At 45.3% G+C, this 12952-nt stretch overlaps 1 protein-coding gene across 4 annotated transcripts in view; it reads right to left on the reverse strand.

Annotated features, from left to right (window-relative positions):
• Nucleotides 1-12952, reverse strand: part of FZD3 (frizzled class receptor 3) — a 53428-nt gene that overhangs the window by 22991 nt on the left and 17485 nt on the right. For all 4 annotated transcript variants that reach the window (XM_032185224.1, XM_032185227.1, XM_032185226.1 and 1 more), the window contains exons 3-4: nucleotides 3915-4111; nucleotides 1218-2235 (exon numbers count right to left, since the gene is read on the reverse strand). In XM_032185224.1, the coding sequence (XP_032041115.1) occupies nucleotides 1218-2235; nucleotides 3915-4111 (1215 nt within the window). The remainder of the gene's footprint in view (nucleotides 1-1217; nucleotides 2236-3914; nucleotides 4112-12952) is intronic.

The raw sequence follows: 12952 nt of genomic DNA on the forward strand, positions 1-12952 counted from the left end.
GCAATCAATTTAACATATTAAAAACTGCAGCAATGAAGAGTCCAATCAAGCAAATGAAACTGAACACACCCACTGAGAGATATTTCCTGCCATAAAAATGCTCCCACATTGGATGGAAGAGTCACACCCTAATAAAATTTAACAGAGAAAACAATAAAAAGGGTTAAAAGGTAATAAAAGGATTATTATCAAGCTACATAAACTAAGCCAAACCTTTAAGTGATATTTTATTGCATTAAAATGCGAGCTCTGATGACCCAGCTGGTGTTTTAACTGCTTTAGAGCCAAAATAATAACTTTTTTTTTTTTTTTTAAAAAAAAACGTGTTTTTTTTTTAAAAAAAAAAAAAAAAAGCTTGTGCAACTATGTACTAGATGGTTGCTGTACAATCTTCCTGAAATAAAGTTATTTTCTGCATCTTATTTGAAAGCATTTAATAAATACCATTCCAAAACCAACTGGCTACTTTGGCTCCAAAAAGGAAAGCAGGATTCAAGTAATTGATACTTCCACAAATACTTCCTTTGCAACAGCACCAACGTAAGTGACATACACAGGGGACAGTTTGGTATCTAATGCTGTTCCTGTGACAAGTCAATTAAACACAGAGGAGGTACGTGTAATTTTCTTTACCAACCAGCACGGATGAGCTGTAACCTCTGGTTTTCATCAGAAGGCATTTCAAGTAAGATTTTATGTTTCTGACACATGCATAGATTGCTTTAAAATGAGCACAGAATTGCTTTAAAATGAGCACAGAACCCGCAGGCTGATCAAGGCAACAAAACCATTACAGGAGCATGAGCACTCAAAAAAGCAGTAAGGAGGCTGATGACAACTGAGCTTAAATGCCAAACTCCTTCCGAGCAGAACTTCTACCACATACCTAAAGGCCAGAAATAAACTCATTAAGACATGTTCCTGAAGTCGGTTTAAAATAGCATCTTATATCCTGTGTAGGTACCATATGGACCAGAAACTCCAAAGCTATTAGCTATAAAAAGAAGCACCACGCAGCTGATGCAAACCTCCAACTTCCCAGCAATATTGAGTCTTCCAGAAGGCCCAAGACATCATCCAAATACCTTGAGAATGAAAAGAAACTTCCCCTGTAGGAAGAGCAGCACTTTTGAGTTAGGGATGACAATTAAGGCTTAGCATAAAGCCTCAATATCCGGTTTCTGCACTCCTGAAATGTCTCGTATCGGTTTTCTCACCTGGTAGGGGCACGGGATGTGATACTCCCTGCAGCGTTCTTGAATCCACGTCGTCTCCCACACACCTCGATAAGCCTGCTCATAGAAATAGCAGCCAATTACAACCAACAGTGGCACGAGGTACAGAACACTGAACACGCCAATCCGGATCATGAACTTCACTAGCTTGTCCTGGTTCTCTTTTTCTAACGGGATTTCAATGCGAACCCGATTGAGAGAGATAATGCCAGCTAGCAGGAGGGAAACTCCGACAACAACATAGAGGCAGAGGGGTGCAAGGACAAAGTATCTCAATGCATCCACATCATAGAGGCCAACAAAACATACGCCGCTAATATTGTCACCTTCAATTTTATTCATTGCTAAGAGGATGATGGTGAGAGTTCCCGGAATGCCCCAGGCACTGGCGTGGAAGAGCAACGCTTTCTTCTCGATCGCTTCGCTGCCCCATTTTGGCACGGCTGCCAAGAACCACGTGATGGTGAGAATGACCCACCAAACACTGCCAGCCATGGTAAAGAAATAGAGCACCATGAAAAGCATGGTGCAAGCTTTGTTGTGAGAGCCCTGGGTCACCGTGGAAGCCTTGTACTGGGCAGGGCTCGATGCGTTACACGCTACTCGGTCTTCAAGCAGAAAGCCAATGAAGAAAATTAATGACACCATCATGTAACAGACAGCGTAAAATATGATCGGTCTTTCGGGATAGCGAAATCTTGTGACATCGATCAGAAAAGTTAAAAAGGTAAACAAGGTAGCAGAAAGGCAGACGATGGAGATCACTCCGATGAAGTAGCGAGCAAAGGAGAGCTCCTCACGACGAAAGTACATATTTGGGCAAGGAGGGGAACAGTCCCGTACCCTCAGGAAAGAGTAACCCAGGTCGGGGTCGATTTTCAACTCTCGAGGACACCAAAAGCCATAATCCCTCTGCACTGCCATTGGGGCCTCTTCTGTGGGCTCCCCACCTAAACTGAGGTCAACGAGGCGAGGATACGGCTCATCACAATCCGGGAATCTAGAAAGGAAGACAAGAATTATTTACAAGAAATATGCACACACTCTGCAAAGCCCAGCAACATCATTTATGTGTCTGCCTTTAGACACACGGACTGGAGAGAAAACAAAGTTAATGCAAATAATGAATGGGTAATGAGTGAAATACCACATTACGTATAAACAAAGTCTAGAACTTATTTTCCCAGACTTCAGTGGATGGTGAAACTACACAAAATAAAACAGAAATAAATGGATAAGGTGCTTATTGGGGCCTTAAGCATAAAGGTGAGGATACAAAATCCATCTCAGGAAGTGTCTAAATTTAGGTTTACTGTAAACTCAAATGACATGCTTAAGGAAGAACGACTTTATAAAACATTTTAAACCCCTTCCCTACGCTACTGCACTAGCTATCAGACAGGATAGTGAGCTAGCTAGACCAAAAAGCCAACCTAGCACTGCTACTATCATTAACAAATTGGAATTATGATGAAGATTCTCCTGCAGTTAGGTAAAACTGATGGCAGGCTAAGGTTTGCTGGAGATGCAGTCTGAAGTTTTAAAGGAGAGACTGGAGGGATTCCACGCATAGCTGCCTCTGCCAGATGTTATCTCCTCAGCTAGCACAGCATAAGTTAAACATGCAGGTTCCTCTGCCACAGTTCATGTTCTGTCCCTCTAACAGTAACACAGAGAAGCTTTGGTAGCTTTATCTCTGGTTTTGAAATTTCACTACTGGTGTGGGCCGTACCTAAAGGACCCAGGCACCCGTTTGGAGCACAGGCTAAGAGCAATCTTTGATCCAGATTATCAGCACCTAGAAGCATCCTCTGACTTAACTCTGTTGCTAAAAGAAGTTTTTCATCCTCTCCTATCAACTGTAAGAGAGACTATTTCTTCCTGACCGTGTTCCTGTACTTTATTAGCTGTTACAGTCACTTATTAGAAAAAAAAGCAGGAAGATATTGCTTTCATTTACACATATATTCTGTTTCAAATAGATTAGAACATCATCAAATCCTTTGCTCACAGAATCAAAGAATATCCTGAGCTGGAAGGGACCCACAGGATCACTGAGTCCAACTCCTGGCTCCACACAGGCCCACCCAAAACTCAAACCACACGTCTCAGAGAGTTGTCCAAATGCTTCTTGAACTGAGGCAGGCTCAGTGCCGTGACCACTTCCCTGGATTTGTGTAACTTAAAGCCGAAAACGTCTCTCCATATGTGCTCAACAAGAGGTAGAATCTCTGAAAACAGGGGTTTTATACGCTCTGCAAAACCAGCCAGCTTCCCCTTCAGAGAAAGGGGCTATTAATCTCCAGCGTGTGTAACTTTGCAGAACTCTCAGAGGAATTTTGAGCAGTATCATCCATTCTGCTTTGGTACAGCAAAGAAAGCCAGGTCTGCAGATATGGCAAAGAAGAGGAAAACTAGATTGGTGGATTCATTCATTCAATACGCACGCACATCTTACAGCAATTGCCTACAGAAATTTTCAGTTCATCTCCTGGGCAGATGATAGAAACATGAATTCAGTTTCCTCCCCAGGAAACGAGCTGTGACACAAACGGAAGGGAAAATAAGGGCACTGGTAATGGAACACGTTAAAACTGTCCGTTTTAGTATGATCTGGGATGTTTTATGATCTGAAATGTTGCTCTGGGATCCTGAAAGAAACAAGGCAGGTTTGCTCACCTGGTACACTCCATATCCTCGGGCCACGAGACCCCAAACATCTCCATGAGTTTGGAGCACTCGCTGTATGCCCTTTGACAGAGCCTGCGGCACGGCAGGGTGACGCGGCCGTACTCCATGCACACGGGAGCGTAGAGGGCGCACAGGAAGGGTCGAAAATCTCTGGAGCATTCCAAATTCACCATCGGATGAAATGGCTGGAAAAGAAAAAGGCAGAATTCAAAAGCTTCAAACGGCAGCTTTTGTAGAACATTTCAGCAGGAAGCTGTAATTTGACTAATGAGGTGTTAGGGCTTTCACAACCAGAACCTTCTTTTTCTGAACTTTTCCTGCTGGAAGAAGTGATCATCATAATACAGCACTTACGCATTTTTAGGAAGGCAGGCAAGTAAGAAGCCTGGGGACAGTGACAAAGACTCACAAGGGACATTTACGTACTCAATTTGCATCAAAATCGATGGGAATTAGACAGCTAAACACCTCTGAGGATTCAGGCTCAGGCTCACACCCTCCAATAAATGTCGCATGCACTTCTTTGCACTGCTTGGTTAAATGACGGACGGCATGAATGGCTAAGTGCTTATTTAGAGGGATAATATGAAGAAAAAAAATTCAATTGACCAGACCACAATCTGAGGAGTATCAGACAATGCAACACTCCTTCACAGTACGGAAATAAAACACACTGTGATTTTTTCAAATACGATTTTCATGTCCCTACACAGTAACTGTAAATCCTACCTCTATTCCTTTAATATTTTCAGCAGGGCAGCAGAGTGAAGTTACAGTAGCTATGCCTCTTTCTACCTAATCAACAGAAATCTCTGAAATGAAAGCTGGAAGGAAATGAATGAGAGCAAAGAAGTGGTGTCTTGTGCTACTCGTTGCCTTGTAGCAGGTTTAAGTCGTGGTGGTAGCGGCGACAGAAGCACTTGGGAGCACTGAGAGAAAATCGATCACAAACAGCCAACGTGTAGCTGTTCTTAAGCATTTCTGAAGGTAAGAAATAAGGAAAGAAATAGAACAGAGACTTGTGACTTCATGAAAAGCAGTGCACGTTGATAATCCATGCTATCTTCTTGTTATCCAGCATGGATTCATTTTGTTCTTATGGCTTCACAGCTCTTCAGGAGGCAATACCTAATTCCCATCTCTGACCACCACCCAAAGCCTTAATATCTTTAGATATTAACCCAAGATCAATTACTTTTTCTGTTAAGGGTTACTACAAAATAGCAAAATACATCAGAACTTACAAGAATAAAACAAAAACCAGAATGAAACGAAACACTGTAGGATTGTTCAATGACTCTGCTACCTCCAAAGTGCAGAACCAGCAGTGGCCCTCCAGCAAGCCATTTCTTTTCCTTGGCTTGTGTTTCAAATAAAGCTTGAAGGGAAAAGGTGACAGTTGCTTGCTCAAGGGCAATACTGCAGGGTAAGCTAACACGAACCCTCTTCCAGATACATTTTTCTAAGCCCATTATGTTGAAACCAGTCCCCTCTCCACAGCCTGGCAAGATTAGCAAGAAATCTAATCTTCAGTCTGCTGCAGTAGCAGAATTGAACCTGCTATATATAGAAAAACCTAAATCTTGCTGCCGCTGAAGAGTAGGCTGTTTTGAGAGCTAGGAAGATTACATTTTTAGCAGCAGTTTCCTGGAAAGTCTTTTAAACCAATTCAACATTTTCTTTCCCCAAACTACAGGGCAGAGCAGACCACCACCAAGAAAGAGGTCATCTGCTGTGACTATTTGAGTGAGAATTATCAAAAATAGTAAGGCAAAGCTTCACATTTCAGTTCTTTCTTATCTCCTCCTTAAGACTGCCCTTGCAAGAGGGAATACAAGACACAACCACGTTGGGATTTTGTTGAAGTTTGTAAATAGAATTAGTATTTACCAAGCTGATTGAATTCTCTCCGGTGCTGCAGGTTTCTGGAAATGCCGTCACATAACAACGGAGCCGTAACTATTTGGCAATGGCTTACCTGAGAGGCAGCAAAAACCTCTGCAGCTATCGACGAGGAAAAAGGAACCAACAGTTGGAAAGTATTTACATTTACAAGCTCATTGTTACCCACAGAAAACTTTCTCCTTGACCAAATATTTACTCTTTTTTTTTTTTTCTTTTTAACGATTTTCCATTAAGATGTTTCCGAAATTTCTCTTTTCCTGCTCTCCCTCGCTAAGGATGTGTTTGGTTTGCACAAAGCTCCCTCCTTTAGGGAGGTGCCAGCTCACCTCAAGGTGTGCATGGGGGAAAGCCACCGCAGGGCAAGGACGAAGCAGGAGGCAGGCTCGAGGGAGCACAAAGGCACCGGCATTTCCTTGCACCCTGCTCCGGGCTGGTGGCTGCTGCAAGGGCCAATCAACCCCAAATTTGTGCAGGATTTGCTGCTCCACCTGGATGCACACATGGGACCTGCTGGGATTCATCCCAGAGAGCTGGCTGGTGTCATCGCAGCACCTCTATCAATTATTTTTCAAGGGTTTTAGGAATCCAGAGAGGTCCCAGTTGACTGGAAGCTGGCAGACGTGGTCCCAATGTTCAAGAAGGGCAAGGAAGATCCTTGGGCGTGGAGCTGGGACAGGGCAGGGTCAGGCTGGGGGTGAGGGAAAGGTTCTGCACCCAGAGGTGGTCGGGCACTGGGACAGGCTCCCCAGGGCAGCGGGCACAGCACCGAGCTGCTGGAGTTCAAGAAATGTTGGGCCAACGCTCTCAGATAAAGGATCTGCAGAAACTCACTCCCTTCTGGCATGGAAGCTGGGGCTGGGATGAAGATGCTGGAACATCTGAGGTAACGCTGCTGTAATTGAATCTTCACTGGCAAAGTCCCTCGTGCCCCAGAGGGCACGTTAGCTGCACTTAAAGTTCTTTATCCCTGCAAAGAGCAAGTCTGGTTTTGACTATGGTCTTGGCACACTCCTCAAAAGACAGTAGAGACATCCTCACCCCAAACAACACGGAAGAAATCTACTTAAATAGGAATAATTTAATAGGACTGCTCCACTAGGGCTGGCTGTTCTGCTTCCCAGCAGCTCCAGGCCTCTCTCTCTCTGTTCTGTCTCTTGAACTGCAGGCAAACAAAAACTCTCTCATGAATTATATCAAGTCCCTTTATTTTAAAATCATGGAGAGGCTACACTGGACAACAGAAAAAGGGAAAACTCGACAACCACTCCTTGTTAAGGCCAAGGAAGAGAAGCTTCTTTCAACCAGCACCGTGCCCGTAAGCAGCCTAACTCTAACATTATCTTACTCCTTCTTTGCAGCTCCCAAAATGAAAAGTCACTTCCATCTACAGATTGTTTTACACTATTAAAAATGAAGGCAGGGAGATTAAGAGAGGGGTTTTTTTATGATCTTGCCCGGGGAAGCAGCGCAAATGATGACATTTAGCCCATTCAGCCCCACTCCACTTCGGCTCCTAACAAAAGGCTCTCTGTTCGAGTGGGTTGTGCTTTTGAAGGCTGCCTGTTGAACAGCTCAACGTGCGGAGGAAAAGGGGGAAAAAAAAAGGACAAGAGGAGATAAAACAGCCAAACAAATTTCAACGATTCAGGCCAAGTCCTGGGAGATCCAGGAAAGTGCAGAGATAAATGTTTAAGAAGAGATAAATACCTGTGGTGCTCCTGAAGGTACTTAAGTACTTAAAATAAGCCAGATCACCTAACGGAGTAATGTCTGTGAAGCTGTGCACCCCCTGGTCCTTCTACCTCTGAGAAAAAGCTTTATGGTCATGTAAATTCCCTCAAGGCCACTGACAGCAACTGCATTATGAGCCTGATTTCTTTCAGGCTGAGTCCCCTCGCATCCCTCCCCTGCTCTGCCACGCAGGTGTGTATCAGATAACTCATCACTGCTTTTCTCTGAGCTCTCCACCTTGCAGCACAGTCTCCTCTTCCCCTTTTCCCCAGAATCTTCTTATTCATTAGCACAGGTCCTTTCAGAGATCTCCCCACTCCCAGCAGCGTGGCCCTGGGTCCTTCTGTCCCTACAGCTCCTGTCTGCTGAAAAGACAAAGCCTGGGCAATGGTTTCATGGCTGTCTTCTGCCAGCGAGCTGAAGTTGCCTGCTTGCCTTTGGTCTTTTGGTTTTCCGGAGGGGATGAAGGGGAAAGGAAAGCCACAGAGATCTGTGCAGGTTCTTCCTCCTGTATACATAGCAAATTCTCTCAGTTGCAAAGCAAGAACAGTAACTCTAGCTGTAACGACAGCGTGGAACCGTGCATTACGGAGACAATAAACCATTCTCTTTATTTTGCTCAGCAGTAGTCACTGAGCTGGCTTGTTATTTGGGAAGTGACATAACTGCAACATTTAAACAGCAAGATTTTGGTGATCCTTCTGTTCTCTGTCCGGTTACATATTCCTTTCTCTTCACACAAAGCTGGCCAGGAAGCATCCTCACAAAATCACAGAAGGAAGGAGGGAAGCTTCCTTCCCTTGGGCTCAGGGGAAAAGAGCAATGCTCTGATGCTCTGACTATCAATTGCTGTTGCAATTCTCCGGTGGCAGCAACTGCCTCAGGGCGAATCCTGTCTCAGGCAAGCCACAGGATAGGATCTGCTCTGCTCCTTCTGTCCTGATCCACCCTGCTCCTTCTGTCTGTGTTGCCCTGTGTTTGAATTTAGCTTGCTATTCATTAGAAAAAAAACTTGGAATTGCATCTCAAAGGGCACAGTGCTTCCCAGGCTGCCTCCCCAGCTGGATTTAACTCTTCAGACAACTGCTACCTTGCCCAAACGTGGTGCTGCCTCCCGTTTGATAACCACACTTCTCATCCAACTAAACGGCTCTGGGAGCAGAGCAGCTCGTGTGGGTGCTCTCCAGAGACTGTTCCAGGCAGAATTGCTTTACCTGAGGCAGTGGCAATTTGTTCTCTGATGGCTCCGACCTCTGCTTGCTCCTCTGAAGCTCACCAGATGTCCTGGAGCCCGCACCCCACAGGTCCCCACGCCGAAGGGATGCCAGCAGGGCCTTGTTCCAAGGCAGTGCCCAGGGCTGAGCAGCTGCTGGAGCCAAAGCTGGACATCAGAGTCCTGACCTAACCTAAGTGGTGCTTCCTAAAAAATGAGGGACTGAAAAGAGCATGAAAACGAGCAGCCAGGTGTGTAAGAGTCCCTTCATTTCTTTCAGAAACAATCCGTGCCTGCTCACCTTGAAGGAATTATGGAAGGGCAGCTTTACTCCACAGATCATATTTTCAAAGGGCAGCAGGCTCGTTTATGTGCCAAAGCCTATTTTTAATGCACAGTGCCAAGACAAAGTTTGGGTAGAACACAGCGTCGTGTACACTCAAAGCTGACCTCACCATCAACTTCCTTGTCTGGAGAAATGCAGTGTACTTTTTATTTTAATCTTTACAGAGTGATGCAGGCATGAAAAGCAGAACGGGGTCACAATTCTGGCCACTGCTCAGCACGGATAAAGGAGAGTCACACATTTTCTGTGTGAACTGTTACAAACCTCCTAATCCACAGCCCCTGATATCCCACCTCGCCTGCTTTGACGTGAGCTCAAAACCTCTGTTTGCAATGAGGATTGTTTTAACTTACTCCTAAAAATAGATGTCCCTACTAAATAAGCTATCGAGTCATTCTAACGCTAAAAATGCCAAGAAATGAGTGTGCTTGGAGATTATATGTTTCTCGTGTTATAGACTGATCCAATCACCCCGTTATTCACTTTAAAACCTAAGTCCAATTATTTCACCTGGCTTACTCGTGAGAGGGCAGCAACGATGCCGAGCACCCTAAGCTTCCTGGGCTTGAACAGACAGCTGAGGTCGGTTTCTCAACTACAGGGAAAAAAAGATATAGATGAAAGTAGTTAAAGGACAAAAAATGACATCAATCTCTGTCTATATGACTAAAAGGCAAAGCCATCTGTTCCTGTTCTTTAAAGAGGTCTCCTGCTTCATTTTAAATTCTGAAGTTCCTTTGGAAGACACTGGGAAGACGGCATCCATCTGTCAAACCGCACTTCTCCTAAATGTGATCTTTCTGTTTAGGAGCTGACGAATGCAGATGGGTGGTCCTGGAACCGATTTCCATTTGCAAGAAGTGTTAGTTTTTATAAGACAGCTGAGACGGCTCGGACTTCCTCCTTCCTCTCCATATGCCTGCTGTGACGGGCTTGGGAGAACTCCAAAAAAATACAGAGAAATAAATCTGCAGCCCCTTGGCCAGTGTTTTAGGCACCATTAAGACAAGACACTGTTCAGCACGCTTGCCTAGACAAGCGAGAGACTATTCGGCAGGAGCCGTAAGCCCTGACAGAACCATCCCTCCAATTTAAATAACACATTTCTGTATCCTGTGGTTGCAAAGACAACCTTCCAAGTACAAGCTGAGCGCGATTGATGCTTTGATGCCCGCCGAAAAATGCTCCCAGTGCTGTTGTCACTGTGGGAAGGAGAAAGAGATCCATTATGAGAAGTGGAGCAGTAGTGATAACAACTTTTTCCTTCTCTCATCTCTGCCACTGCGGCCTGATCTGCATGTCAGGGACTCACCAACTCCTTCTGCCAGCTGCAGGGAGGTCTGTCTCCTTGAAGAGCAGCAGGATAAAAACACTCCAAAATTTATCTTGCTGAGTGAAGGAGGGAAAAGGTTTGGTATCGAGGTCTGTGAGAAGACTTGACGCTAACTTGAGAGCGCACAATGGATTCGGTAGCAAGATCAAGTTCTTGAGAGCTTATAAGAAGGGAATTTCTAAAAATAGGGGGCATGAGAAGAGATAAAGGCATAGCCAAGCTTCAAAAACCCAGTCAGAGTAGCTTCACCTTTTTGTTTTTACTGCCAGAACGACAGCATCTGCCACCTAACAGCCACCACAGCCCCTGCAGAACAAAATTAGGCAAGCTGGACTTTTAAAATACAACATAACCAACGCTGAATTCTCCTTCAATTCAAGACAAGTTACTTTTTTTTCCTCAAAGGCTTGATGGTTTTTAGCACTTCATGTGTGATTCTGCTAGCCGTGGTTTCTTACAGAGCAGAACATCTCAGAACTCAACATTAAGGCCAACGCAAAGCCCAGGAGGATTAACGTGTTTTCCGCTGGGATGAGAATGGGAGAAGACTTCTGTTTGCCTAATTCCGACACCCAGGCCAAAGTGCTTCTTGACAGACTAATGAGGGGAATCCGTGGTGTGCCGACTGCCCTAGGAGGGACCGTGCGCTGTGGGGCTGTCATCGCCGCTCTCCTACCCGGCTGTGAAACGAGGACAAATTCGAGTTGTCACCTCGGGCGCCTCAGGGTGCAGTTTCACAGCAAGGCCACGTTAATTGACCCCCTGCCCTTTCCCCTGCCTCCTATATCCTGCCCTGGGTTTAAGATTGGTAGGAACTGGCCATGAAACTCACCTCAAAGCCCCGTGTGCTGCCTTTGGACCAGCAGTAGTGTGAAAAGTCGGGATAAGGTCCTGAATGAGGAGACCTGTGAGTGTTGGCATCTAAATATTCTTCCTGTAGTCCCGGGATGCTTTACAATATATTCCGGGTTGATCAATTCATGCTTTCTAAGGGTAGTTTTTTGCTGCTTTAGCACCTTAATAACCTTACAGGAGGTGTGAAATGGAGATGTTACTGGAGGAGGAGCAGGGCACAGCTAAGCTGACCTTACGGCCGGTTAACATCACACCCTGAGCTCTGGTGCTGAAGACATCCAACATGTTCACAGCCACCTATAACAGAGTTTAAGTGCCCTGGAGCCAGCTGGACACAGAAGATGTTACAAGGATATGTTTAAGGCAAACCCCTGAGTTTTAGATCATTTGCTCCACGAGACAGAAGACAAAGACTTCTCGCTGTGGCTGAGAGTGAGTGCTGACACCACTAAAACCCAGCAGCACAGCCTTCTGCAGGCAGGAGGCTGCAGGGAAAAACACACCAGATGAACTCAGGAAGCGATCTGCTACTCCCCTGGTCACCAGGCTGCTGTGAACATCCTCCCACAAAACTCCCCTGCTGGCCCAAACAGCTGCTTTCACACACGAAAGCAGGAATTGCCATTCCAAAGCTCTCACGCCTCGCCTGCCCACATGGGATGTGCACCCCACCATAGGTTAAATGACATTTTATTCCTAGAAAGGTCCACCATAAATCTAACCCCAATACTTCTTCCAATGCCTTGCAATGCCCACTAAGACTATTCACTGATTTGCAATCTACTATTATGGAAAAAAAACACATTTGTCACAAGTAGCCATGCCAAAGGGATTTCCTTTTGGCTGCCCATGATGGGAACTCTTCTTGGCTCTGCCCAGTATTTATTGTCCAAATTGAAAACCAAAAAGCACTCAGGTAATACAATAAAGCCTCTTTAAAAATGGAAACGTGAGGTTTTTTTGGAATATAACTCAGAAAGAAACAGAGCATGACACCGATCCGATCCAGCTATGTTTAAATAATAGGATGCAAAGTGAAATAAGAACGTAATCTGCTGGATTAATACCCTAAGAACTGTTCTGCACAGCAAACAAAACCCATCTATATGCATGCTAATATTTTAACAGCTGCGTCTCAATCTAACATTACAAGCCATCTGTTACATCTACATACCAGCAAAAATACACGCACACGGAGACACATCAACAGTTGGGGAGCAGAGATTCACATCTCTGGGCCTCAAAATTAAGGCTATTTCAGAGAGTATCATTTAAAACATGCTGTCTGCTAGCTCAGCAATGCTTTTCTTCTCCTCTCAGTGAATTTGCAGGAAGGCCAGGCTGTCGGGGTAGGGCAGGGGCTGCTCTAAAGCTCAGCAGGCTGCTTCGTGCGCACCAGCGGCGCGGGGCGGTTCTCACGGCGGTGGGGTCACGCTCCGAGGCCCTGCCTGCATTTATCACAACGGGATCCAGCCCAAAGCAGGCTGGGCTGCCTCCACATCAGCTCAGCAGCTCCTTCTGCCTCATTTTAGGATCATCAAGCCCTGTCTCGTGCCCCAACTATGTGCTGACAGTACTTTGACTGGGAGGATTCTCCAGGGATCGTGTGGTGGTGATCACTTCAGCCAGCTTCTTAACCGGAG

This window comes from Aythya fuligula, chromosome 3 (genome assembly GCF_009819795.1).
Source record: "Aythya fuligula isolate bAytFul2 chromosome 3, bAytFul2.pri, whole genome shotgun sequence".
NCBI lineage: Eukaryota > Metazoa > Chordata > Aves > Anseriformes > Anatidae > Aythya > Aythya fuligula.